We start from the raw sequence: 27842 nt of genomic DNA, 5'->3' as shown, positions 1-27842 counted from the left end.
TGCCCATCGTGTTCCAAAAGTAATGGACGGAGAAATATTTTTTCAATTCTCAAAGGAAGAAATCAACAGATCCGCGGAACCTTTCCGCTTCTCGATTGTGATCAAGTTCCTCCGCCAACGTCCCTCTCTGGATGCGATTCATGCGTTCATTGCCAGTCGATGGGGTCTGTCTTCTATCCCGGTGGTTTCCTCTATGAAATTGCCCCGAAACGTCTTCATCAGATTGGCTACGGAAGCAGACTTTGTGAAAGCCCTGTCCCGTGAATCGTGTGAAGTGAATGGAGTGGCTTATCGTGCGTTCCACTGGTCTCCTGATTTTAATGAGGAACATGAACCTTCTAATGTTCCGATGTGGATCCTCCTTCCCGGATTACCCCCCAACTTTTATCAAGAATAGTTCCTTCGGATCTTCACCGCTCCGCTTGGTAGATTCATACGCAGGGATAATTCCACGCGTTGTGCGACCCGAACTGATGGAGCTCGGCTTTGCTTGGAGATGGATGCTGCTAAGGAGCCGATTTCGTACTTCTGGATTGGCACTCCTGGTCTGGCTACGAGCAGAAAACAAGAGATTATTTTTGAGACGTTGCCGGCGTATTGTGGTAAGTGCAGAGTGCAGGGACATAACTTTAAGACCTGTCGAGCAGGTAAACCCAAGCAGAAGGATCGAAACCGGGGACGGAACAAAGAAAAGGATGGATCGGGTGGAAACACTTCATCTCAGAAAGAGGATGGTGAAATAAATAATCCTCTGTTTTTCCTTCCCGAAACAGAGGCTGATGAACCTGTGGCGCCGTGTGAGGATGCATTTAAAACTCAACATGAGATTCACGATAAGGAACGTATGACTGGTGAATATGTTTCTGGTGGTCAAGTACTGATAATAAACGGGACGGTGAGATTCCAGTTCCTAGTTCTCCTGAAACTGAGTCCGCTGGTGCGCTACCGAATGTCAGTCTGGAATAGCCTGGGAACAGCTTGGAAATTCACTCTGATCTGGGGAAGAATATGGAACTCAATACTCATTGTATTAGAGAAGTGATAGTGCTTTCGGAGGCTGCAGGTAACCTTCTGAACCAAAATGATATTTTCTCCTTTAATGTTGAATCGCTTCCTACTCTGATACTAGAGGAACCTGCCTTCATTACGATTGAGGATAATGAACTGAATTTACCTACTAAAAGTAGCAAGGAAAATATTGACAATTATCCTGAAGATATTGTCTCTGAGCCGGACCCTGATATCCCTCCAGATGTGTTACCTCTTTATAAGGAGTACCATTCGGAGTCTGAAGATAAACAGGTAAAGAAAAAATATAAGAAAAAAAAATTTGAGAAAGTTAGAAGCCCCACTCGGGTCATCACCCGCCCCTCTACTTTATCTTTATGAATAATTCTATAATTGTTTGGAACGTCCGTGGCATTGGTACCTCTCGTCGAAGATTAAAGAATTTAGTTTCCAAGTTCAAACCTCAACTGGTTGCGGTTCTTGAACCGTTTCAAAATGTGGACAAAGCCATAAGGTTGCAGCATTATCTTCAATTTGATTCCTTTTCTTCTAATGTGGATGTTGGTGGTAAAATCTGGATTTTTTGGGCTAATTCTCTTGATATTCAAGTGGTGAGATCCAACTTGCAGTTTGTTTCACTTCGGGTCAACACTGGGTCTTTTCAGTTTTTATTAACTATCATCTATGCTAAGTGTAGTATGTAAGAGAGAAAAATTATGTGGGAGGACCTTAGCTCCCAAGCTATGGGACCGGCTCATTGTCTGTTTGCTGGGGACTTTTAATATTATTCAGAATAATTCGGAGAGAAGGGGTGGATCTCCTAGATCTAATGCGGCGATGGCGGACTTCAATGATTGGATCCACCAAGGTGGATTGGTTGAGATGAATTCTAAAGGCAGTATTTTTTCTTGGTGTAATGGGCAGTCTGGTCTTGCTAGGTCTTGGGCTAAGCTGGATCGTGTTCTTATGGATTTTTCCTTGCTTTCGTATTTCCCGAATGTGGTTTGCTCTTACTTGCCTAGAACAACTTCTGATCACGCCCCCACGGTTATTGAGTTCAAGTTGGATCCTTCTTCTTATGGCCCTTCGCCTTTTCGCTTTCAACAAATGTGGGTGGATCATCCTCAATTCTTGTCGTGCGTCAAGCAGGCTTGGTCTGCTACTTTTGATGGCCATGGGCTCTCTAAATTGGCTTTTAAATTGAAGATTACTAAGGTCGCCTTGCGTGAATGGAATAAACAGAATTTCGGTCATACTAAAATGCATATTATATCCCTTGAGAAGCAAATTGAGGAGTTGGAAAAGAAACTTTAGCAAAATTGGGATGATTCTACAGAGCGGGATCTTATTGTTGCCTCTGCGGATTTGGATAATTGGCTCCGTCGTGAAGATACTAGATTGGCTCAAATGGCCAAGTTAAAATGGCATATGGAAGGAGACCGGAATACTAAAATTTTTCATGCTTGCCTTGCTAATAAACGGCGTAAAAAAGTGATGTACATGAGATCATCGAATGGTATGGTCTTTAACTCGCCGGAGAGTATTCATCAGGGTGCTGTGGATTATTTTTCTTCTTTTTTGGAGGGATCCCAGATTAGTTTGTTACCTGATTTATCAACTCTTATTTCTCCTATTATTTCTGATTCTGACAATTTGATGTTGTGTGGGATGCCTTCTATGAAGGAAGTGTCTTCTGCTCTTTCTTCTATTCCTTCTAACAGTTCTCCGGGACCTGATGGTTTTAGCTCGGGCTTTTTCAAAAGTTGTTGGGATATTGTGAAAGAAGATGTCTTGGAAGCCATTTCTGAATTTTTTAATTCTAAATATCTTCCAAGATTTTTCACTGCTTCTTTTCTGGTCTTAATTCCAAAGGTTGATACTCCCTCTGGGTTTGATAAATTTAGGCCAATCAGCCTTTGCTCGGTGTTCTATAAAATATGTTCCAAAATTATTGTTAATCGGCTGACAGGTCTCCTCTCAAGAATGATTTCGTGGGAACAAGGAGCTTTCATTCCAGGGAGAAGTATCTTTGATAATATTACCATTACTCAGGAAATGATTCACTCCATTAATAAAAAGGCCCATGGTGGTAATATCATGATTAAATTAGATATGGCTAAAGCTTATGATCGAGTGGATTGGTTGTTTCTTCTGGAGGTACTTCGTTGTTTTGGTTTTTCTTCTAATTTTTGTGATCTTATCAGAACATGCATCTCGACTCCTTGGTATTCTATTATGATGAATGGCACTATTAAAGGATTTTTCAAAGCTGGCCGAGGTTTACGTCAGGGTGACCCTCTTTCTCCTTATCTATTTATTATACTTCAAGAGATTCTCTCTAGATTGATCAAGCAAAGTGTGGAGGTCAAAAAATTTGGTCAATTCTCCCAGGCCCGAGGTACGCCCAGAATCTCTCATCTTATGTATACTGATGATGTTGTTATTTTTTCTAATGGTAGCTCCCAAGCTATTAGGGAGATCTTATCTGTGCTCCATAAATATGAGAGCTGGTCGGGTCAGTGTATCAATCACTCTAAATCTGCCATTTTCTGCTCCCAAAAAATCTCTGCTGGTCGCAAAAACTTATTATTACGGAAGACTGGATTTTCAGAAGGATCTTTTCCTTTCAAATATCTTGGAGTGCCTATTATTTCGGGTCGTCTCAAACAGGTTCATTTGGAAGATATGCTGGCTAATATCCAAAAGAAAATTTCGGGGTGGAAGATGAGATTTCTGTCAACGGGTGGCCGTCTTACCTTACTTTGTCACGTTATTTCTAGTATGGCTCTTCATCTCTTTGATGTCCTTCATGTCCCTCAAGCTACTATTAAAAATATTCACCGGATGATGAGTACTTTCTGTTGGGGGGAGCATAATGGCAAAGGTAAGAAAAAATGGGTGGCCTGGAATTCTATCTGCCGTCCTGTGGAGGAAGGAGGTTTGGCGCTTAGAAACCTCGATGATATGCAGAAAGCCCTTCATGCCAGATTTGCTTGGAATCTTATTCAAAGTAATTCTTTATGGGCTAATTTTTTTAAGAGTAAATATGTGGGTCTAAAACTTTGGACCCTGGTTGATCCTACTAAGGGTACTAGGTTTTGGAAAATGATTGCTAAATCTCTTCCTTTGATCTTGGAGAATTCTAAATGGCGTCTTAAAGATGGTAAGATTTTTTTCTGGTATGATAAATGGAGAGACAGAGGTCCTTTAAGCAATGATATGAATATTGTGGGACATCCCAATCTTCTCGTGAAGGATTGTCAATTAAATAATGTTTGGGATGTCGATTTTATTCGTCAGTTAGTGGGGCCGGATCAAATTGATGAAATTTTAGAGGATCTTTGCAAAGCGAAGCCTGGTATGGATGTTCTGATTTGGACTAAAAATGATAATGGTATGTTTTCTACTAAGTCGGCTTGGGATTGTATCTGCATTAGAAGTGATATTATTGAGGGTCATTCCTGGATTTGGCATAAGAGTCTCCCCCTTAAAATGTTGTCTCACATGTGGAAAGCTTGGTATATGGCCCTTAGTGTCGATCATCATCTTCGTCGTATTGGCATCCCTATTACCTCTCGTTGTGATTGTTGTGCTAATGGTCACTTTGAGGACCAAAATCATGTTCTTTTTGCAGGTGATATTGCTAGTTATACTTGGCGTTATTTTGGGGCTTATCTTGGGATCCCGATAGGTCAAAATTGGAAAGATACAGTGAAAATGTGGTTTCGTCGAGCTAATAATTCGTCTCAAGTTGGTATTATTTTGGGAATTCTTCCGGTGATTATAACTTGGAGACTATGGCGGAGGCGCTGTTTGGCGCGTATGGAGGGTCGCTTTGAACCTGTCTCAGAAATTATTCATTCTGTTCGTCGGTGGATTAGTCTTATATGCCGTGATATGCATGCTAGTTCTCACATTTCCAGTTTTGATTTGCAGGTATTGAAAAGTTTGAATGTCCAGGCTGTTCTTATCCCAATTCGGCGTTGCAAAACTATCACCTGGAATCGTCCTTCGACGGGATGGGTCAAGCTTAAAACAGATGGCAGCAGTTTGGGTAACCCTGGTGCCTCAAGGATAGGTGGGATCATTAGAAATAATCATGGAAAACTTATTCATGCTTTTTCCTCATTCATTGGCATAGGTTCTAATAATCGGGCAGAACTTCTATCTCTTCTTCATGGGCTCCAGGTTTGTAAATCTTTATCTCTTAATTTTGTGCATATTGAGCTTGATTATATGAAAGTTATATCCTGGTGGAAGAGCAAGAGATGTGGGGTGTGGTATCTGGAGGATTTCTGGGAGGAAATAATCGACATTATAGACTCCATGACCTACTCGATAAACCATGTTTTTAGAGAGGGAAATAAAGTCGCTGATTGGTTAGCCAAAAAGGGAGCTTCTGGAAACGACTTAGCAGTTTCGCAATTAACGGAGACTCCCCGTGCATTGCGGGGTCTTATCCGTATGGATTACTCAGGTTTACCGTCTTTGCGTTTTAGTTAGTTTCGAGTTTTTGTTGTTTGTCGTTTATTTTGTTGTTTTTGTTAGTTTTTTCCGGTTAGGTTTTTCCTGCATGCTGGGTTTTTTGTTTGTACCCCAGATGCTTGTCTTTGTAACCACGGTTTTCCTCCGCCACAAGTGAGTGTTATTAATAAGAGAGGGGTCACTAATGTACAAGTGACCCTAACTTTTCTTTAAAAAAAAAAAAATTATATAATTATTTTAAAAAAGTGAATAAATACTGGACTTACATAAAATAATAATAATTTTTTAATAATATACTTCATTTGTTTTTAAAATTATTATACAATCTTTACATACTCTTATATATAATATTACTCATTAAAAAAAAAAAAAACATTCAAGGAGGGAAGATCCCATGTGGAGCTTTAAATAGTGTAATAAAAGACTTGCGTGGTGACGGTGGTATCCTTTTAATGCATTTTTTGTTTTGTTTGGTAAAGTACTCCACGTGAATCTCGTGCTGCATCTGCCATCTACAAGCCCGATGCAATGCAATTTCTTGTTTAATATTTGATACAGTTTTATACTATATACATTTCGTATATATTTTTTTAAAAGTAAGGTTTATTATTAGAATATAATTTTTTTTAATGTGAATTCATATTTATCTATTTTTTTTAAAAGTATACAAAATTTATATAATCTAAGATTGTGTTTGGATAGTGAGATAATCTTAGATATTTTATGAATATTAGTAAAAAAGTAATAATTGAATATTAAATAGTAATAAAAAGTATATGAATAATGAATAATAAAATAATAAATAATAGTAAAATATTCTCAAAAGAGCAATGTTAGGTACAATTCCCATTTGGGGATTGCAATGTAAGTCTAGGCTATTTTAACTTTAAAATTTTTTAAAATTATAAAATTATCCATTCTAAAATGATGTTTTCTCTCATTTAATAATGCGCCTGCATATGCAGTTCCCACTTGAAGACTGCAAATAAAAATTTTCTTCTATGAGAATAACTAAATACCTAAACTAGGCTTAAGACTGTAAATATAATTTCTCTTACTCTGCCACTAGTATCTGCCAAGCAATTAAGTGTTGCATTAATTGCATTGTAGGGACAAACGATCTTTCTTACTCCTTTGTTTTTGTGGTCAATAATATTCATCAAATTACCAAATGTCAATACCAACATTACATAGTATATGAATACAAGTATTGTTTACATCTGTTTTTTTCGTGCGATATTCGTGTTGAGATAAGAGATCTTAGCAAATTATTTGATATTGTAAGGGTATTATTGGTTTTACACATTATGTTACGCTTCGAAAGCAACATGAATGATTTAGATACCATACCCCCACGTATTCTCCAAAAGCAAAAAAAAAGACAAGCACAAGAATTGTAGTCAAATATAGATGCAAGAGAGGCCACATAAGCAATAGCAAATTATTAATTGGATGGGAGCTGTAGTGACATGTCATTTTCAACTTTGTCAGGGGTTTCTTCATAAAAAAGAAAAAGAAAAAAAATCAACCGTTAAAATAGTGTCACTTCCATATATAGTTCTGATGCAAAATTAGCCTTAAAGTTGGACTTCTTTATGCTAATCCACATCCTCTAGAGCTTTCTCTGATTTTTCTTTTATCAGAATTAAAGTTTTTATCAAATTTTAAGACTTAAATGAAATAGAAATGGATATATATATATAAAATAAATCTAACATAATTTATAATTGTTTAAATGAATTTTTAAATATCATTAAACACTAATTTTATGTGTTTATCTCTATTTTTAATTCGTAAATATAGGAAATATTAATGGTGCTTTTAAAAAAATAATACTAGATATAATTTTAACATCTGTAAATTTTGTGTATTCTATTTAAAAAAATATAGTTTATTATTAAAAAATAATTTTTTTAATGTAAAGTCTAAATTTATCTAATTATATTTTAAAAAATGCATAAAACCATAACACTGCAAATATATTTCCCTCTCTCCAAATTACTTGACTAGTTTCTTAAAAATATTTGTATTTCTTTTTAAATCTTTGCGAGGAAGCCGACAATAACATATTCACATGAGAATTTTTACAGGCAGTTTATATAAAAGTGATTTTACGTGATCTGTTAATTTATTTTATATTAAAAATAATTTTATAATTTAACGTATTGTATTAAATTATATTAATTTATAAATTTATATTTTTTAATATTTTTTTATGTTTAATTTTTCTATTCACGTCAAAATAAGTTAATTAAGATTATATTTGAATATTAAATTGAATTGAGTTGAGATGAAAGTTAAATTAAATATAATTAAAATATAAATTTTTAATATTATTATTATTTTAAAATTTAAAAAAATTAAATTATTTATTATATTTTATGTTAAAATTTGAGAATTATATTTTATATTAAAATTTATGAATTTTGTAATTATCATAAAATGAGATAAAGATGAGTTTGAGATCGCCCGAAGATTGACTCCTTCAATGTCGCTGAGCTGCAACATAGATCGTCCTCGTTATCTAGCGCGAGTGACAGAGTGGACTGTGTCTGTGTATGGGTTTGTGTAAGCCGTAAGGCACTTCCAAACTAAAGCGTTGAAGAAAAAGCTTGAAGTGTGAAAGATCAATGAGATGAAACGTCGAAGGATTAAACTGAAAAACCCAAAGTACCAGCAACGCAGAGGGAGCTGAACCAACTTCATTTGACCCTAAAGGTCTTTCTTTCTTTATATATACACACCACCCAGATAAGAGAACTTTCTCCCACTATCTCACACCCTGACCCTTTACATTCTCCCTCTTTGTCTGCGTATCTCAAGCTTTGACTTTGATCCACCCAGCAAAGTATCCAAAGCCTTTGAGTTTCTGAGAGGGACGCGGCAGAGATTTCATTTCCTGAAATATGGGGACGTATAGGATGTGCGTGTGCTTTACAAGGAAGTTTAAGATCAAGGAGTCGGAGCCACCACCGGACGTGAAGGAAGCTTTCAATAAGTACGCGGAGGGTGGGAACTACATGACGGAGGAGCAGCTGCACCGATTCTTGGTGGAGGTTCAGGGCGAGACCGGCGCGTCGATCTCAGACGCGGTACGGGTTGTGGAGCAGGTCTTGCAGAAGCGGCACCATATTTCCAAGTACACCAGGAAACACACTCTCAGCCTTGATGATTTTCACCATTACTTGTTCTCAATGGAGCTTAATCCGCCTATTGGAGATGAGGTACTTCTTATTTTGTCTGCTTTTGTTTCCTGTGGGGTTTGATTGGGAGCTTTGGTCGGAGATGTCGAGGAACAAGGACATGGATTTTGACGTTTAGTTTGTTTGCTCCAAATGAGATCAGTGTAATCATGTGATCATGTGGGTTAGTGGAGTTTTCCATTTTGGTAAAACAGAAATCTAACCTTTTTATTTTTTATTATTTTGAACGAAAGTGCAGCAGTTTCTGTGTTTTCTCAGCAACGAAATAGGAGGGAACTGTTGGTGTAAGAGCTCGAGAGACATTAGAAGAGTTCAGTTAGGCCAATTTCGAAATTGGGTCTAAATTAGTTGTTTAGTGTGTAGTCAATTTTCGTCGTTGAATGTGTAATAAGACATCGACTAGAGCCAGTTAATAATTAGAAAAGCAGATTTGATATTTTTAAGATTTACTTCTCTTGATGAAGTTAGTTGCAAATTTGACATCTAAAGAAGCTTCATTCATTTAAGATTTTAGTCTTGTTATTTACTAGGAGACCAAGAGCAAGTTCAATTTATTATCGAGTCCATTGCTGTTCGACACCAAATATATATTCATTTTTCGTTTCAGGTTCACCAGGATATGACAGCTCCAGTGTCTAATTATTTCATCTATACTGGTCATAATTCATATCTGACTGGTAACCAACTCAATAGTGACTGCAGTGTTCTTCCAATTATAAAGGCACTGAAGAGAGGTGTACGAGTAGTAGAGCTTGATCTTTGGCCGAATAATGATGCAGAAGATGGTGTTCATGTTTATCATGGATGGTATGAAAATCACATCTAACTCTGAATATATTAGATAGTGGGAGTTGATTATCTCTCTTGCAGTTTGAGAGTTTCCTTAAAGTCACTGTAATTCTCCCACAGTTGCTCTATATCATTGGTGTGTTTGAAAATTTAAGGTTCTTTTTGTATCTTTGGATGTCCATTATCATTGGAGATTCAATTTGACATGGTTTTTTCCAATTTCAATTTTCACGGCTTGCTCTTTCAGCAGTCTAAGCCAATTAAAGTGCAGACAGTCTTTTAAAGCCTCTGTGGTGGTTGAAGATTATAATCCCCTGGCATTTCAGCTTGGGGGAAGCCTTGAAAGTAGATGTAGGGATACTTTTCTTGTGATTAAAGGATTCAGAAAGGGGTAACTTGTCAACGTTCAAATGGAAAGTGACTGCCTTAAGTCTTTTAAAGCCTCTGTGGTGGTTGAAGGTTATAATCCCCTGGCATTTCAGCTTGGGGGAAGCCTTGAAAGTAGATGTAGGGATACTTTTTCTTGTGATCAAAGATTCAGAAAGGCGTAACTTGTCAACCTTCAAATGGAAGGTGACTGCCTTATTTTCATTGAAAGGGGTTTGAGTGGACTCAGGAGCCCATGTGCATTAATGGGAATCTTCTATGTTTTTTGGAAATGGGTTGTAAATACTTGTTACCTTGAAGAGAATCAATTAGTAAACTGTAGTTATTGGAAATTTGAGCGAACTGCATTTATCATTCCTTTTCATGGATCTTTGTTTTTCTTTTCTATAATGCTTTCAAATAACACTTCTAATTTGTTTAAAAGTGTGCGCCCATAAATGTAGGACCCTGACAACTCCGGTGGAACTTATTGAATGCCTGAAATCCATTAAAGAGCATGCCTTTTCTTCGTCACCATACCCTGTCATAATAACTCTTGAGGACCACCTTACAGCAGATCTTCAGGCTAAAGTAGCCCAGGTATTTTCAGTTCCTTCTATTAGTTAGGACCCACCTTTCTTTTTTGGAGTTTAGTCTAACAGTTGCATTGTTTATTTTTTAGTTGATCACTCAAACATTTGAAGATATGTTGTTTTATCCCGAATCTGAATGTTTAAAAGAGCTCCATTCACCAGAAGAATTGAAGTATCGGTTTATTATCTCAACCAAACCTCCAAAGGAGTTTCTTCAAGCTAAGAGTAGCAAGGAAAAGAAGGAGAAGTCACTCAAGGGAAAGGATTCTGATGAACAAGATGATGATACGGTGCGCTGAGAAAGAAAATTCACCACATAAGAACTTCATTCCTATCTGGTTTCCTGCCTTCGAGGTTTTTTGTTATATAAATCTTGCTCAATTCAATTGCAGAGTGATAGTGATTCAAGTCAGCACAATCAGGATGATGAGGATCATGATGACTCTGATCATGATTCACGTCCACCAGGTCCATGTCCTTACAAGTGTCTAATTGCTATTCACGCTGGAAAACCAAAGGGTGGTCTAAAGGAGGCGTTAAAAGTTGAACTCAACAAAGTTAGACGCCTTAGTTTGAGTGAACAAGCACTTGAAAAGGCTGTTTCATCTAATGGAACAGATGTTGTTAGGTACTAAACAAATTTCTAGGATAAGCTGTCAAAACAATTCTCTCATATTTTCTTTTTTTGGTTGTTTCTACGAAGTTTTTATAAATTGATGCTAGTAATTGCCCTGGATATTTAGATTTACCCAGAGCAATTTCCTGAGAGTGTACCCCAAGGGTACTCGATTTAACTCCTCCAACTACAACCCATTAATTGGTTGGACGCATGGGGCTCAAATGGTAGCATTTAATATGCAGGTTTGGTTTATTGTTCATCTTTCTCTAATTGCACACATCACATTACTTGTTTACTTTTCTTTCAATGTCTCGAGGTGTTCAATTTTTGTTTCATTCCTCACTTCTTTGCTTGCTAATCTGTGCTATCCTATAATGAGCATATTAGAAATATCAAAAGATTGCCTGTGATTAGATTGAGATCTAGACATTTGAGTATTTTCTTGAACTGGTATTCCTTTTTGAGATTTTCTGTTCCTTTTGATGTCGTTGTATTCAAATCTAAAATTTTAAGGTCATTGAGACATCTAGTGCTTTGGTAAAGGTTTTCCTCAATTCCCCTGTTGTCAAATGTTTTCTGGTCAGCAGAGTTGCATTAGAGCAAACAAGTAAGATTAGTGTAAGGGGGACAAAATTCTTCTTCAGTATTCTTGTTACCTGAGTATCAGTGTAGACTAGTTGTCATGTCATTAATCAACTACAATTGCAGGGATATGGCAAATATCTATGGTTGATGCATGGGATGTTTAGATCCAATGGGGGTTGTGGTTATGTGAGAAAGCCTGATCTTCTAATGAAAGTAGGCCCCAACAATGAAGTGTTTGATCCTAAAGCAAATTTGCAAGTGAAGACGACTTTGAAGGTGGGCTCCTGTTAGACTAAAGTCAGTTCTGCACTTTCTTGATAACTTCTTCCTTTTTTCTCAAGACTCATCATCCCCCACAGGTGAAAGTATATATGGGAGATGGATGGCATTTGGATTTTAAGCAAACACACTTCGATCAGTTTTCACCCCCAGATTTTTACACCAAGGTAAGTTTGTGTGCATTAGCTGCATCATAAGATATTCATCTCATGCTTCCTAGTTCCTGTTGTCTTCAAACAACCTACTGCTTTATCACCCAAGGGACAACCTCTCATATTTTGTGGGATGTATATCAGTGTTTCTGACCATGACAAACATTATGCCAGCAAAGCCTGGTCCCCCCTTACTCTGCAACTTGCAGTTAACAGCCAAGCATGCACATTGCACAATAATATATGAGCGTCCTGAGGATTTTGTTTTTCTAAGTTCTTGTGTAGATTTATCCCTCGATTTCTACCGCAGGTTGGCATAGCAGGAGTCCCAGCTGATACCATAATGAAGGAAACAAAGAAAATAGAGGACGACTGGACTCCAGTTTGGGATCAAGAGTTTACATTTCCATTGACTGTTCCTGAACTGGCCTTGCTTAGAGTTGTAGTGCATGAGTATGACATGTCAGGAAAGGGTGATTTCGGCGGCCAAACTTGTTTGCCAGTGTGGGAATTAAGGCCAGGGATCCGTGCAGTCCCCCTTTTTAACCGTAGAGGAGAGAAATACAACTCAGTAAGGCTTCTTATGCGGTTTGAGTTTGTGTAAGAAAATGGTTTTCTGCTTCTGTAAAACTGTATTGGTCGAGTTTTTCCATCGATCTAATGTCTGCTATTACCACGTACAGATATATTACAATCCTATTCTTTCTTCCTCTGATCTTTTGGTTCTTTTGTTTTCCATGCTTATCAAGCTGTTATTCTTATATGGTCTATGTGATTCATGGATTCAAGCCTTCACTTCTGTTTGTCTTCAAATATAACCAGATACCTCTTAGGCTCCATTTGGTTGTTAAATTCATATGAGTTTAATTTAGTTCAGTTAAATTTTAAGTTAAATCCAAACACTTAACTTTCAAATTATTAAATTCATCTCAACTCAAAATCTCTTTATACGTGAGATTTATAATCTTTTTCAATTTAATATTTCTTTACACGTGAGACCCACAACATTTTTCAACTTTCCATAAATACATCTAAACTTATTTTAACATCTAAATATATTTAAACTTATCTTAGGTGGATTCTACAAAACTCACTCTATAATCTCAATTCACTACTATTCATAAAGAATTTAACTCAATTCAGTTCAACGTCCAATCACAACCTTAATAATTCCAAACAAAATGTGTCACAATTGAAACTCCTTCACTCATTATTTACCATTCTTAAGTTAAGGGGCCTAAGTTGCTAGGCACAGTACAATGAAAGTCTAGATCTTTACACATGGAATTTATAATTTTTTTTAATTTAATACTTCTTTACATGTGAGATCTATAATTTTTTTCAACTTTCTATAAATACATATAAATTTATCTTAACATTTAAATATATTTAAACTCATTTTAAATGGATTCAATAAAACTCACTTTACCATCTCAACTTACTATTTATAAAAAATTCAATTCAACTCAACTTAACGTCCATATGCAATCTTAATAATTCCAAATAAAATGTGTCACAATTCAAACTCCTTGCAGTCATTATTTACCATTCTCAAGATAATGGGCCTAATTTGCTAGGCGCAGTCCAACGAAAGTCTAGATCTACATTAGGCTTAATTCCTTAAAATAAAAGATTGGAAAATTATTTTTCATAATAGTTTAATTGTCATGTCATAACCAATCAAAAGAGGAAATGTGTGTACGTCAACATGCTGCCTCATCATAAATAATAAAAAAATAAAATAAAAGAGTAATGTTATATGTGAGGGTATTGATAGGCTTACTACCCATTTATTATTTGTAATGTTTTTATTTTTTTATTATTTTATTTTAAATATTTTTTTAACATCTTTAATCATTAAGAAAAAATTAAAAAAATATATAAACTTACTAATTATTACTTCCTTAACTATTAAGTAAAATAAAAAATTATAAAAAAAATCAAATATAAAAAAAATAGTAAATGAGTAGTAAGAAGGTAATAACCCTATCATTTTTCTATATGTAATTATAAAGTACGCAAACGCCTATAGTCGTTTTGAAAAAGTACGAAATTTATTATTAAAAAATAAATTCTTTTTATATAGATTTGATATTTATTCATTTTTTAAAAAAAATGATTATATAATACTTACACATTCACGACTACAACTATTATCCCTCTTTCAAATAACATCTCAAATAGAAAAGAGATCGACAAAGTGAGTCTTACGGCATCTATTGCTTATTTTATGTTGTCTGTAATATTTATACGAATATGAACAATATTTATATAGTATGGTGTACTTATATATGTCTTTCTCTCACTTTAGGTTTCAAATTCGAGCAACAACCCAGAGCTCGATTATATTATGATTTATATTGCACTCCTTATATATATATATATATATATATATATATATATATATATATATATAATTAGCTACTGAGACTGCTAAGCAGAAAATATAGAAAATGGGGGAAAATACCATTATTTATTTCTTTGCTAGACAGCTAGAAGAGAAAACTACAGTAATTTACTTTGAATAGTTCAAAGCTGACCAATTTCGAATTTCGTTCTCAAAATATATTTTTATTTATTCTATTTCTTTTGTAATTAGTTTAAATGACAACGATTTAGTCATTGTCATAGCATGAGAAACAAGCATATATGGAATGTTAGGAGCTTAAAAAATATGTATATAGATCAGGGTAGTTATAACTTTGTATTAATATATATTATTATGTGTTGGTCAATTTTCATAGCTATTATTCATATGTTTCAAAATAATGTAACATATATATTGGAATTGGTCAGTCAGTTTGTTATATAAATTACCTTATTTTCAATTAATCTAACAACTATTCCAACATATAGTTTGAGAAAATTATGCTTTATATATACTTCTGACCATCACATGACTTTTTATATTTTTAAATTATTAAAAAAATAAATAAATTATGTGCACTCTTTTTGAGATTTGAAATATTAAAAAAAAAAAAATTATCTATTTTATAAGTTTCTTGGGTTAAGGAATTTGGGAGATTTCGAGTCTTATAAAATGCACTATATAACATTTTAGTAGTTTAAAGATGCTAAATATATATATATATATATATATATAAATTTTTAAAATTGTGAATTATAGTTTATTGATATTAATGTCATTTTTGAACTCGATGATGATTAGTTGGTCGGATGATTTGTAGAAGATGTCATTGTCTCTTCTTTCGTTGATTACTGTATATGTCTTGTTTAAAGTAGGTTTTGTTCCCAATAATTCATATCGATCAGAATTCAAATTGTGTGATCAGAATACTTCCAAAACCAAACTGAGGTATAAAAAAAAAAAATAAATAATACTATTTATCATCTCAATTTTCATTGTTTTTCTATTATTTTATAATATAGTATTAGATGATTAAAATTATTTATTATATTTTACTTATAAATTTATCATCTAATATCACATTATAAAATAATAAAAATTATAATGATGAATAGATTTTTTTCAAAAAAGAAAAGGCAAGTAAAGCCGGAAAATGATGCCTATAAGTTGGCCAGACCCATGGAATAGCCATATCAAATGGACTTTTGTACATCATCTTCTACTATGATCGCTACAAAACTGGGAAGCCATAGTAGAATCAAGTGCACCATAAATGACTTGTGAATATAATATCTGTAAATAGTAATAAAATAATTTGAGTTAAAATATTTTATTAGATTTCGAGAAATGAGAGATAAAATATTGAATAAAAATATTATAAAATTATTTTTTTAAAATATATATTTTTTTAAATTTGAAAATGTTGTATTGTTTTTTATGTTTTGTTTGGAAGTTTAAAAAAATCGTATTGATTATATGAAAAAATTAAATATTTGAAATTAAAAAATATTTTATATTTGAGCGATCTTTGAAAATGAAATATCTGAAAATATCAAAGAATACTTGTATTTTTTTTTTTTTATAAAAGACTTTGTATTCATTATAACCATATCACTCATTACAAATCTTATCCTTCTCCAGATGAAATTTTATGCAATATGGAGCCTCTTCTATCCAAACTATCTCAGATTCTAACTCCTGTAAAGTTGCCTTTGCTAAAATGTGTGCTACCTCATTTACGTTTCTATATACAAATTGCACCTGCCAATCACTTCTTCTCTTCAAAAGTTTCTTTGCATCTTCTATAACACTCCCATAATAGGAGAGTTCTTATTTCTCATCACTGACTGCATTAATAATGACTTGAGCATCACCTTCGAATATTACCTTATTGAAGTTGGGATCCCTACATACTTCCATTGCTCTCCAAAAGGCATAACTTTCTGCCAAGGCTAGTTGATATACATTGCTTCTTTGACCATAGATGGCTGCCAATACTTCCCCTTCCTCATCTTTGATGATAATCTCTAACCCCATCTTCCTTTCGTTTTGGTCCAATGATGTATCCCAATTGACCTTCACATAGTTCTCTCTTGGCTTTTTCCACTTCAGGGTACTCCTTTATGCATTGCTTCCTTGGTTCTTCATTAAAGACTGTTGAGCCAACTGAAACTCTTGTAATCCATCCCTTGTTATTCTGATCACATGGCTAGAATTTTAGATGTATAAAGGAGAGAGTATGGCAAAAAGCTAACATGAATTAGAAAAATACATTTCTGTCCTCATCAAGTAAGGAAATCTTGATAAAGGCTGTACTTCAAGGAATTTCAACCTACACCATGAGTGTGTCCTAAAACTTATGTAAAGAGCTGAATGTAATGTTTGCAAAATTATGGTAGCGAAATCAACAAAAAAAATAGCAATGTGCAGTGGAGAAGTTGGGAAAATATGGGAAAGCAAAAAGGGAAAGGAGGGCGCGGGTTCCGGGATCTAGAAAGTTTTAATTTGGCCTTTTTGGCCAAGCAGAGGTGAAGATTTATTCAAAATTCGAGTAGCTTGGTAGCCATAGCTTATAAAGAGAAATATTTCATATCAACATCTCTACAGGAAGCTAAATTGGGTTACAAACATTCTCTAATATGGAGGGGTGTGTGGAATGCAGTGGATTTATTAAAAGAGGGCCTAAGATGGAGGTTTGGTAATTGAAAAAGCATAAAGATTTGGGGTTACAAGTGGCTTTCTACCCCCAACAACTTTTAGTGTACAATCACCAGTGTTGATATCAAACAGAGAGGCAAAGGTTAGGGAGCTTATAATGCAGCATAGTGGGGAGTGGAATGAGGAACTGATTAGAAGAATATTCAATGAGGAGGAAGCAGACAAGATTTTCAGCATACCTTTGAGTAGAATGGATGTAGAAGATAAAATTGTGTGGGGTCCATCTAAGAAGGGACTATTCTCAATTAAAAGTGCATATTAGTGGAAGTTGACAGAAAAGTTGGATGAATTATCAACTATGTTAATTCCATCAAAAAGAATATTGAGTGTTGAGGTGGATAGAAATGAGGAGGAGAGGGATAGTAAAAAGGTTAAAAGGAATGGCAGTGATGTGGTGGCGGCACAAACAGATAAATTGGTGGAGTCTGTTAAATAGCCCTACCAATCACAATAAAAATACTTAGTTAGAACTGCCGAGAGCTTGGGAACCCTCGAACAATTCAAAACCTTTGTCAAATGGTAAAGGAGACTAAGATGAAGAGTGGAAAATGTGAAAGATTAAAGAAGAGGCTTAAATGTGAAGGGTGCTTCGTGGTTGAACCAGCTGGAAGAAGGGAGGTTTAATATTGTTGTGGGACCAGTCGATGAAAGCAGAGATGCTGAATTATTCACAGAGACGTTTTAGGGTCTGGATTACAAATGAGGAGGGGAATGAGAAACGGTTGTTGACCGGTTTCTATGGGTTACCTGACACTAGTAGGAGGGAAGAAGCATGCTTGCCTCACTGACAGGAAACTATGGATGGCGTGTGGTGGGTGATTTCAATGAAATATTGGCTCATGATGACAGTAAAGACTTGGGCCTTCGTTGAAGCTATAGTTAGGCTAATGGTAGATGAAGCATGAAAGTTCCCAAAAAAGAAAGAGACAGGAAAATAAAGTCAAGTTGCAAATTTATTGTATTCAATAGTGGGGGATGAGATCAGCGCATACTTTAAAGTGGAGCAGATGACTCACGCACCAAAGATTTTGAATTGTGAAGTGAACTAGAGACAATCCATGGACGCCGCGCAAAAACCTATGGTTGAAACTTTATTTTCATGCTTAGTAGGCAACTATTTTAAATCCCCACGTTCACCAGTGTTAACTACGCCCAACAGCTAATCTAACAGCCTGTAATTGATCTACCCACAAGATTTTCAAGTCATCCCACCCACATGCTCATCTTCAAAAAGAATTGTAAATTCCTCAATGTGCGCCAACCAAGGTCAGATCTTTGATCCACTTTGAGCAATAATATTTCATGGAGTTTTATTTTTTAGCTAAACAACATGACTCAAGCTGTTTTACTGTAAATCTGATAGATCTGATTTGGATGAACGCGGTATTTGAGGCCAATAGATCCAATGAAACAGCTATAATATTGATGGGTGTGCTTGGAATCTCCAAGAAATCATCATGGCCCCCAGGTTTCCCAGACCAACAAACAAGATAATATAACTTTTAGGTTCAAAAGAAGAATACCTTTTTTCATGCCAAAAAACAAGATAATGGGGACAAATGAATGCGTTAGTGACCACCAAGGTCCAAAATGCAGTAGGAATCAGCATGTACAAGAATTGTGTAGGACATGCATGGAAGATATGAGTGCAGAGTCCAGACCAAATAGCCTTTCAAGAATAATTGTATAAAGAAGAAATAATTTCAATCAAGTTTTTTTTTTTTGGGTCAGTAATTTCAGTCTGAATGAATGCACAAAGTAGCAGGAGAAATGCTACCGAGGTTGTCCTCACAGAGAGACAGTGCCCTCTCCAAATTGGCAACAATGTCACTCATGCTAGGCCTCTCCTTTCCCTCCAACTTCACACAGCAATTAGCAGTGTAAGCCAACAGCTGAACTGCCTCGGACTCGTTCATTTCAGGCAGCCCAACCCTTCTATCCAACACCTTTTGCAGCTGCCCCGCCAATATTAGTGGCCCGGCATGCTCCACTAGGCTAATTGGACCTGTCCCATTATCTTGATCATTCCTGAACACGGCCTTCTTCCCTGTCAAAAGCTCAAACAAGACCACCCCAAAACCATAGACATCACTCTTTGCTGTCAAGACGTTTAACACATAGTATTCAGGATCTATGTAGCCAACTGTTCCAACAGCCTTGCTTGACATGGTTTCATGTTCAGATTCTGGCTCCAATATCAATGACAACCCAAAATCAGACACTCTCGCAACCCAATTTGCATCTAGAAGTATGTTTGAGGACTTGATGTCTCTATGAATTATTGGTGGCACTGCATAATTGTGCAGATACTCGATTCCCCTCGCGGCATCTAATGCTATTTTGATCCTCATTTTCCAAGAATTCAAAATGCTGCTACTTTTTTCAACATTGTTCTTGTAATGCAAATGGTCATGCAGAGCGCCATTGCTCATATACTCGTAAACCAAAAGCCTCTCGTCCTTTTCTTCACAGAATCCGAATAACACCACCAAATGCCTGTGGTGGAGCCGAGATAACAATGCCAATTCAGAATCAAATGCGATTTCTTTTTCCCGAAATTTCTTTGTTTTGACAGAAGCTTCTCCCCTTTTGATGGCCACTTCGCGGCCATCCACGAGCCTGCCTTTGTAAACACTGCCAAAGCTTCCAGCACCAATTTTGTTTTCCAACGAGAAGTTGTTGGTGGCAGTGGAAAGCTCAGAGAAAGAAAACATCTGGGTCTTGTCCGCATGTTTGGATGATGTTGATGACCCACTTCTCTGCATCCTTGATCTCAAGGAGCCTTCGCGTTTGATAGAATATGATCTCGAAGTTGGGTCACTAGAACCAATCTGAGGCATAGCGGCAGTATCAACATTGGCATCAGTACTTGTTGGTTGCAAAGAATTCCGAACATTCTTGAGCAGGAGGCCACATAAACCAGCCCAAAAGCAAAAGACAATTGCACAAATGCCTGCAAAAGATCCAACCGATCCAACAATCACAAACGCTAATGAAACCTTGTTCCAGGCTTTGGTTTGTGGAGAAACTGGGGATGATGCTACTGGTGGCACTGGCACTGCAACTGGAAGCTCAATCTGGCAAGACCTGCATATATTTCCAGAACCATAACACAGAGTCTCAGAATCTGGATATATGCCACAAGTGCTGCAAGAAGCCTGAACACACGGACCCGGAATCATCATTTTCAATGGAAGCTCCCTTGGCATGTTAGACCACCCTGGTCCCCAACAAATCATGGATAGATTTCTTGATGTCAACCCGCATACAAAATCCAAACCCGCAACAATATACTCAAATGAAATATTGTCAATCACATTACTCCCAAATTCAAACCTTTTATTTCCTCCCCAACATACCACCATTCCATTTCTTACCCTAATGGCACATGTAAAATTTGCTCCCAATGCCAAACCAGAAAACTCGTTATGAGCAGAGCTAAAAGGAACATCCAGTTGACCCGAAGTATTGTTACCTTTGCAAACCACCCTCCCAGTTGTTGTCAAACCACAGGCATGGGACTCTCCAGCAACTAAGGTTAACAATGACAAATTGGCAAACTGTTTCTGAATATCGTCTCCGAGATAATCACTGCCCCAACATAAAACTCTGCTATTGTTCTGCAAAATCCCACATGAAAACCCAATCCCCGATGTGATTGCCTGAAACCTCAATACTTCCCAAGGTGGTGGAAATTTAGGCCCAGCATTCTTATTTCCTCTCCAGCACTTGGCCATGCCGGAGTTGACCTCTCTGGCACAAACCTGAGCATCACCAACCGTTAGATCAGTCAGTCTGACCGTGTCACTATTATATATACGTTTTGGTTTAAAGCTCGAGTTGGATGAAGCAGTGTCCCAGCAGAGGAGGCTGAGGCCACCGGACTTGAGGCCGCAGAAGAAGCTGCCGCCACCTGAGATGGCTTCAAAGGAGGTATTCGGTTCGACTGAAATGATTTGGCCGTTTTGATAGCATTGGATTCCCTGGGCGGGCTCGGCGGCAACGATGCCGCAGACTGTGGCAGTGCCGTAGGTGACAGCGGTGGTGGACGCCGACCCGAGGCCATTAACGACAGTTGGATGCAAAAAAGATATGGGGTATATGAGAATGAGAGTGACGGTGATGGCGAGAAAAGAAGATGGAATTGTCATTTGAAAGATTGACACAATTGTGGCTTCTTCTTCTTCTTCATCGAGAGAGAGAGAGAGAGAGAGAGAGAAGAGGGAATGGCAAAAGTGATGGATAAATTTTTGAATGGAAGTTAAAGACGTGATATTAACTTATGTATATAATAACAATGCAGAGAGAAGAAAATGTTCATAGACAATATACAAAATAAAAGTATACCAATAAATTAATTAACAGACAGACAGTGAGAGGTGGTGGCTTTAAACTTTTATGTCCTTTTTGTTTTCTTGAGCTTAAAACTGGTTGTTGGCTATAAGTCTCTAGTGTTAGCCAGTAAAATGCCAGTACTGGAATTAGTCAATGTTCTATTAGGGTTATGAAGTTGCTGCATGAAAATTAAATGCAGGAAACCTCGTTGAGGATATGCAAATGCTCAAATCTGGACTTCTTTTTATCTCGTCAGCTGTCCATAACCCACAACAACGACGTCTAGCCGCCGTATAGTATTGCTTAGAAGACTTCCACACGTAAGATGTGTGTCAATAAATCCCGTGGGGTTGGTTTAAGTGGTAAAAGCTTTGGTCTTGATGGGATACTCGCTCCAGGTATAAGGTTCTAATTCTTTTAGGTGCAAATAATTTTTAGAAACAATCGGACTCAAAGAATGTTTCCTTGAATTACTTGAAGTGCACTTACAACTTCTTTCGAGGGCCTATGCATCCCTAAAATTAATCGGGACTTTTTTCTTGAAAATCCGGTGCTGAATCCAAAAAGATGTGTCAATGAGCAAGTTTGGAAATAAAGTTATATTTGGTTTCTATTTTTGGTTTCTATTTCCTTCTCTAGATTTGATGAAAATTTGAAAAAAGGGTCATGTGCTGTTTTCGTATCTATTGCCAACGCATTTTAGGAGTAGGTCTGTTAAATCACGGGAAATCTCTAATTCCTTGTTTTGAGCGTTAGGTCATTTGGTTTCAAATGGATTTTTGTGGACGTATTTTTCCTATATGGATTTCGTTACCTAACTTGATCAGATGGGCTGTGATATTGACTTATTAATGATAGATTTTCTTTAATAACCTGTCCTTAAAATGATAAATTTAATTAACAGGCGGGACCCAAGGTAGAACGGCTAAAAACTGTGAAACCCCATGGAAAATTTCCCAGCACAATGGGCAAGACTTGAACATCCTTAGTGGCTGAACATATTTGATGGACATATTATCAGAGCATTAGTATTGGTCTATGTATATACATATGTAAAGTTATATTTACATAATATAGTCCTAAAATCCTCCACATTGACTTATGCATATCCAAATATTTAGCTACCTATAAATAGTACTTATCCAAATTTGGATAACCACTATTCACCCTACAAATCATATTTTAATAATTATTTATCTCTCCTCCCACTCTCTCTCACACAATCCTTTCATTTTCTCCCTCCTTCAACAACAAAACAAACATTCACTTGCACATTCATTTTATTATTATAATATATTATATTTTTTTTATTTTATTATATTTTTAATATATTATTATTAAAAAATTATATTTTTTATTATTACATTTGTATCATTAATGTCAAATGTATGTAGTGGATATTAATTGTAAAATATATAAAAAAAATTGATTTTAGCAAAAAAGTAATAATAATAAAGTTTTAAATATACATAAGCCAATGTGGAAATTTTGCTTGAATGGCAAAGTGGATATGTAAAAGAGGTAATTTTACATATGCATATGCATAAACCAATGTTAATGCTCTCACTTTCCTTTCTGACGGTACAAACTAAAAAGTTGCCAAATCTAACACTTTTTTAAAATTTGAATATACATATATACTATATAGGTATCGGTAAAGGAGTGCATTTTTTAATTGGTAAATGAGTAATTTTATATATAATCGTAAAGTGAGTAAACATGGTGTAATCGTTTTAAAAAAGAGTGGAGTCTACTATTAAAAAAATAATTTTTTTATATGAATCTCATATTTTATTCACTTTTTTCAAAGTGATTACGCGGTAGTTACACAATTTATGATTGTAAATATCTTTTCTTATTATTAAACGAAAAAATTGTAGCTTCGTTTGGTAGAAAATGCTACTATCTAAGATTCTAGTACTGTTTTGCAAGTTTGATGATTAGGCTTTGTTCGTTTTCGTAGATAAGATGAGATGTGTTAAGATAAAATTAAAAGTTGAATAAAATATTGTTAGAATATATATTTTTAATATTATTTTTATTTTGAGATTTGAAAAAGTTGAATTGTTTATTTTATTTTGTGTAAAAATTTTAAAAAGTTATAATGATTAGATGAGATGAGATGAATTGAGAAGTTTTATAATAATTAAATGAGATGAACATGAGTATCTGTAGGCGTAAATAATGTTCATTTGAATCCAATGATGAATCCTTTTGTGGGATATACTTTGGCAAGTGTGATTCAAATTAATTTACACAACATACCAACAAGACCATTCTGTCAAAGGATTAATCAACAAGAATAATGATAGGGTTATTACTCTATTACTATTCATCTACTACTCTTTTTATATTTGATTTTTTTTTAATTTTTAATTTTACTTAATGATTAAGGAATTGAGTATTAGTAAATTTATATATTTTTTTAATTTTTTCTTAATGATTAAGGATGTTAAAAAAATATTTAAAAGAATATGATAAAAAAATAAAAAAAACTTAAAATACACATAGATAGTAGATAAGTAGTAATAAAGTTGTAAGTCTATCATTACCCAATCAACAAATCATCATCCAATATCTTTTCCCACATTTTTCTTCCCAAGAAAGGTTTTCAATAGTGCTCTTGACAAAAGAATGTAGAGATCTGACATTCACCTTGTGGTCTAGGCTGGCTCACAGAGGGTCTCTGCATCTGCATCTGCATCAGCACGGGCATGCATCGTAAGTTTCGTATTCAAAATCTTCATCGAGTATGTCCAAAGACGAACGATTTTGTCCCCATGATCCTGAAAGGCATTAAACCAAAAGCTCGAGCCGTTTTGATCTGCCTAGCAACCTTCGCCTGATCTGGGCCTTGGCACTAACGCCAGTCTGCAAAATGAAACAAGGAAAATAAAAGGAAAGGGCAATGCTATATCTCCCGCTGGAGATTAGTGTATTTTTTATGTGTTTTTTTATATAGATTTTTTTAATAATTTTAAATATTTTTAAAAAATAAAAAAATTTAAAATATTATTAAAAAATACTTTCTTAATCACGAAGTAAAATAAAAAATCATAAACAAATATTTTTTTATTTTACTTCGTGATTAAGAAAGTATATTTTAATGAATTTTTTTTTACTTTCTAATTAAGAAAGTATTTTTAATGATGTTCTAAATTTATTTTATTTTTTTAAAAATATTTTTTATAATTTTTTATTTTACTTCATGATTAAGAAAGTATTTTTTAATATATATTTTTTTACTTTCTAATTAAGAAAATATTTTCTGAATGATGTTTTAAATTTATTTTATTTTTTTAAAACATTTTAAAATAATAAAAGATCTATATAAAAAATTACTTAAACAAAACACATGTAAAATAACACTACACCCCAGCAGGAGCTCCCAGCGGGAGCTGTAGCATCACCCAAAAGGAAATTTCTCACATGTCAAGAAAAGTCCAACCAAACTAAATAAAAGAAAGCTACATGAAGTTCACAATACCTACTTGTACTTGCTTTCAATAGTACCTTGCTTCTCTTGATAATAATTCCAGCCTCTGTAATGAAGTTTGCAAGGAATCTGACATTCTGCATAACAAAGATTACAATGGCTAGACATAGTTTAATTAAACATTCAAAATACAGAAGTATGCACTATAATTTGATAAAATAAAAGTGGCAATAAAAATTATAACTGATACAGAAAATCTTGCCAACATGTTAAATAAAATGGTGAATCGGAAAAATTTTGTGCTATCATATAGTTTTGCATCGGTAAATTCATGAGTCGGACTATCACGCCAATTCAGTGATCATTGTTGCTAGTGAATAGCTTCTACATGATTTTTTTTTTATTGGCACCGGGTATCTGGGAATAGCATCCCAACTAATCCCGGGAGTACACAAGCCCTCGGCAATGAGTTTTCAGCAAGTGCACATCGGTTAATTCAAAGAGAAAATCTCCCAGTTCGATGATCCTTAGAGATTGTTTGAATCTAAGGAAATTTGAACTTTAGACATGGGGAGAGCATATCTTCATGCCCAAGACTTTTACCACTTGAGCCAACCCGGTTTCCTACATGATCAAACATGGGAAACCCAAAAATCAGAAATTCATCACTATTATTTAGATATTGATCAATATCATTGGTAAGTATGGAACGTAGTTATTCTCTTTTTGACAAGTAAGATAAGCATGGAATCCAATTAGACCTACCCGTGGGGCTATTGATCCTATTCATAACATCAATAAAATCCTTGTTTTACTGATCATACAAAAATTAGACCTAGCAGTGTAAAGCAATAGTCATCCTACGTCCACGATTGCATTAGAAAAAACATGAATTTTATATAATGCACTTCTATAATCACATCGTACCAGATGCAATTTATTAAATCCAGAAAAGCTCACCCTAATATCAACTTTTCTTAGAACTTCCTCAGTAGTAACTTGAAACTCAGGCCTTTTGGGCAGGTTTCCATACTCCTGGCTTTCTAAGATCAAGATCGTGCACAAATCCATGCAGTGCTTAAAAGAGAGACAAATCTAAGAGGGATAAATACAGAGAAAACCAGAATAGCAACACAGTAAACTGAAACTAAAGACAAAAACACCGAATGCATTTGTACTAATGATCAAAACAAGGAATGCAATTGTCATATTTTATAGCACTAGTAAGGTCAACAGCGCATACCCATATGAGAAGTTAAAAAAAAAAAAAAAATTACAAAGTAGTAAATAAGAAGGTAAGAAAAGAACCTCTGAAAGCCTCATCTCTTTTCTCTCTAGAGAATAGAGGTGGTGAAAACAGTTATAACTAACTGCGACTGTGAGTGAGGGCGAAGGAGGAAGCCATGGAAGAGTTTTCTGGTGGCGGGATGAGGAGTTTGGAGGATCAATGGGAGAAGTTGCGATTATCTGAGGAGGAAAGAATAGTGGTGGATGTTGGGGAAAAGTCTGAGGAGGGAGTGTGGGAGTATGGCGAACGTAGTGTGGTTGGAAAGGTATGCTCAGAGAGGAAAATTGGTAAGGAAATTCTATCATCTACGATGGGGAAGATCTGGAAAATCAGTAAGCCTGCTGAGTTTCGCGAGGTAGGTGATAATAAATAAGTTATTACTTTCTCTTCTATAATGGATAAGCTACGGGTACTAGATGGAAGGCCATGGTTATTTGATAACCATCTGTTGGCCCTCAAGGTGTTTGAGGCATTTACCCAGCCGTATATGTGGAACTTTGATAGTGAGTTATTTTGGATTCAGATCCATAATCTACCAATGATTTGTATGACAAAAGAGAAAGGTCGATTGATTGGGGAGTCATTGGGGAAGGTGATTGAGGTTGATGTTGCTGGGAATGGTATAGGGTGGGGTGAATTCTTGAGAGTTAGGGTGGAAATACCTTTAAGAAGGGCGATTGTTAGAGGCGGGTGGATTAAGATGAGTGGAAGGGAGATATGGGTTAACCTTAAGTATGAAAAAATGCCTAAGTTGTGTTTCCAGTGTGGTTGGCTGATTCACGGGAAAAATGGATGTACGAGAGGTGAGGAGGGGCTTGATGATGGACTGGATGCTAATGAGCAGTTTGGATCATGGCTTAGAGCTGAGTGGGGTCCAAAAAGAAGACTATATAAGGAGAAAGGTGATGATAAGGGGAGGTGGTGGAAAACGGGTTTTGATAGGAGTAGTAGGGATTGGGAGAGTTCAATTTATGATGATGATAAGGGTAGGAAAGTTCCTGATGGTTCTGATATGGAGGTGGCAGAGTCTTTTGGGGAGGAAGAAAGAGAGATGGATGGGAGGAGGGCTGAGGAAGATGGTTGAGGGCATAACATGCTGGTTAAGATGTTGAAGGGGAAGGATGGGAGTGAAGGCAAGAGAGGTGAAGTGACAGAGGTGGAGGAGGTTCCTTTGTGCAGTAAAAGGGAAGGTGGGGCAGTAGGCAACTTAGAGTCTGTTGAGAAGGAGTGGGAGGTGGTGGAAGGGGTATCATTGTCTTGTAAAGGGGATGGGTTAAGTGGGGGGATAGTAGAGAATAGGGGGCAAGGTAATGTTAGGAAAACATGGAAGAGGAGAGCAAGGGTTAAAGGAAAAAATGCAGATCAGGGATTGGGGGCAGTTGGAGGGAAAAGAGTCATGGTAAGAGAGGAAGATGAGGATGGTAGAGAAGGTGAGGGGTTAAAGAGGACAAGGCAGGGAGCTCAATATTCTGAGGAATCTAGGTTATTGGCAGGTGCTGCTGGGCAGCCCTGCCAGGACCAATGAGGATCTTAAGTTGGAACTGCCGAGGGCTTGGCAACCCTCGGACAGTTCAGGTCCTTTGCAAACTTGCAAAGGAAAAGCTGTCGGATTTTGTCT

General features: G+C 35.8%; 2 protein-coding genes across 2 annotated transcripts; one reads left to right on the top strand and one right to left on the bottom strand.

Annotated features, from left to right (window-relative positions):
* The first annotated feature begins 7956 nt into the window (after nucleotides 1-7956).
* On the top strand, nucleotides 7957-12794 carry LOC108983207 (phosphoinositide phospholipase C 4-like). The gene is made up of 9 exons (XM_035690287.1): nucleotides 7957-8717; nucleotides 9304-9503; nucleotides 10316-10451; nucleotides 10534-10734; nucleotides 10837-11072; nucleotides 11188-11305; nucleotides 11772-11924; nucleotides 12008-12094; nucleotides 12390-12794. Exons 1-9 carry the CDS (start codon nucleotides 8400-8402, stop codon nucleotides 12681-12683), a joined length of 1743 nt encoding a protein of 580 aa, XP_035546180.1. The 5' UTR covers nucleotides 7957-8399; the 3' UTR covers nucleotides 12684-12794.
* A 3399-nt stretch (nucleotides 12795-16193) lies between these two features.
* LOC108983204 (putative serine/threonine-protein kinase-like protein CCR3) lies at nucleotides 16194-21370 on the bottom strand. Its single transcript, XM_018954762.2, has 2 exons — nucleotides 18943-21370; nucleotides 16194-16644 (listed from the first exon to the last, which is right to left on the bottom strand). The coding sequence occupies exons 1-2, from the start codon at nucleotides 21314-21316 to the stop codon at nucleotides 16640-16642; spliced, it is 2379 nt and encodes a 792-aa protein (XP_018810307.2). The 5' UTR covers nucleotides 21317-21370; the 3' UTR covers nucleotides 16194-16639.
* Nucleotides 21371-27842: the final 6472 nt, after the last annotated feature.

The sequence above is a fragment of the Juglans regia genome, chromosome 5 (assembly GCF_001411555.2).
Source record: "Juglans regia cultivar Chandler chromosome 5, Walnut 2.0, whole genome shotgun sequence".
Lineage (NCBI taxonomy): Eukaryota > Viridiplantae > Streptophyta > Magnoliopsida > Fagales > Juglandaceae > Juglans > Juglans regia.
Note: the sequence above shows the minus strand (reverse complement) of the source record. Positions and strands in the feature narration are given on the sequence as shown.

Bases quoted from the DNA above. Each gene is read 5' to 3' on its own strand.
- LOC108983204 (XM_018954762.2), bottom strand. From the start codon at position 21,316: ATGACAATTCCATCTTCTTTTCTCGCCATCACCGTCACTCTCATTCTC.
- LOC108983207 (XM_035690287.1), top strand. From the start codon at position 8,400: ATGGGGACGTATAGGATGTGCGTGTGCTTTACAAGGAAGTTTAAGATC. The intron at 11,073-11,187 runs GTACTAAACAAA...CTGGATATTTAG, and splicing joins AATGGAACAGATGTTGTTAG to ATTTACCCAGAGCAATTTCC. The intron at 11,925-12,007 runs GTGGGCTCCTGT...CATCCCCCACAG, and splicing joins AAGTGAAGACGACTTTGAAG to GTGAAAGTATATATGGGAGA.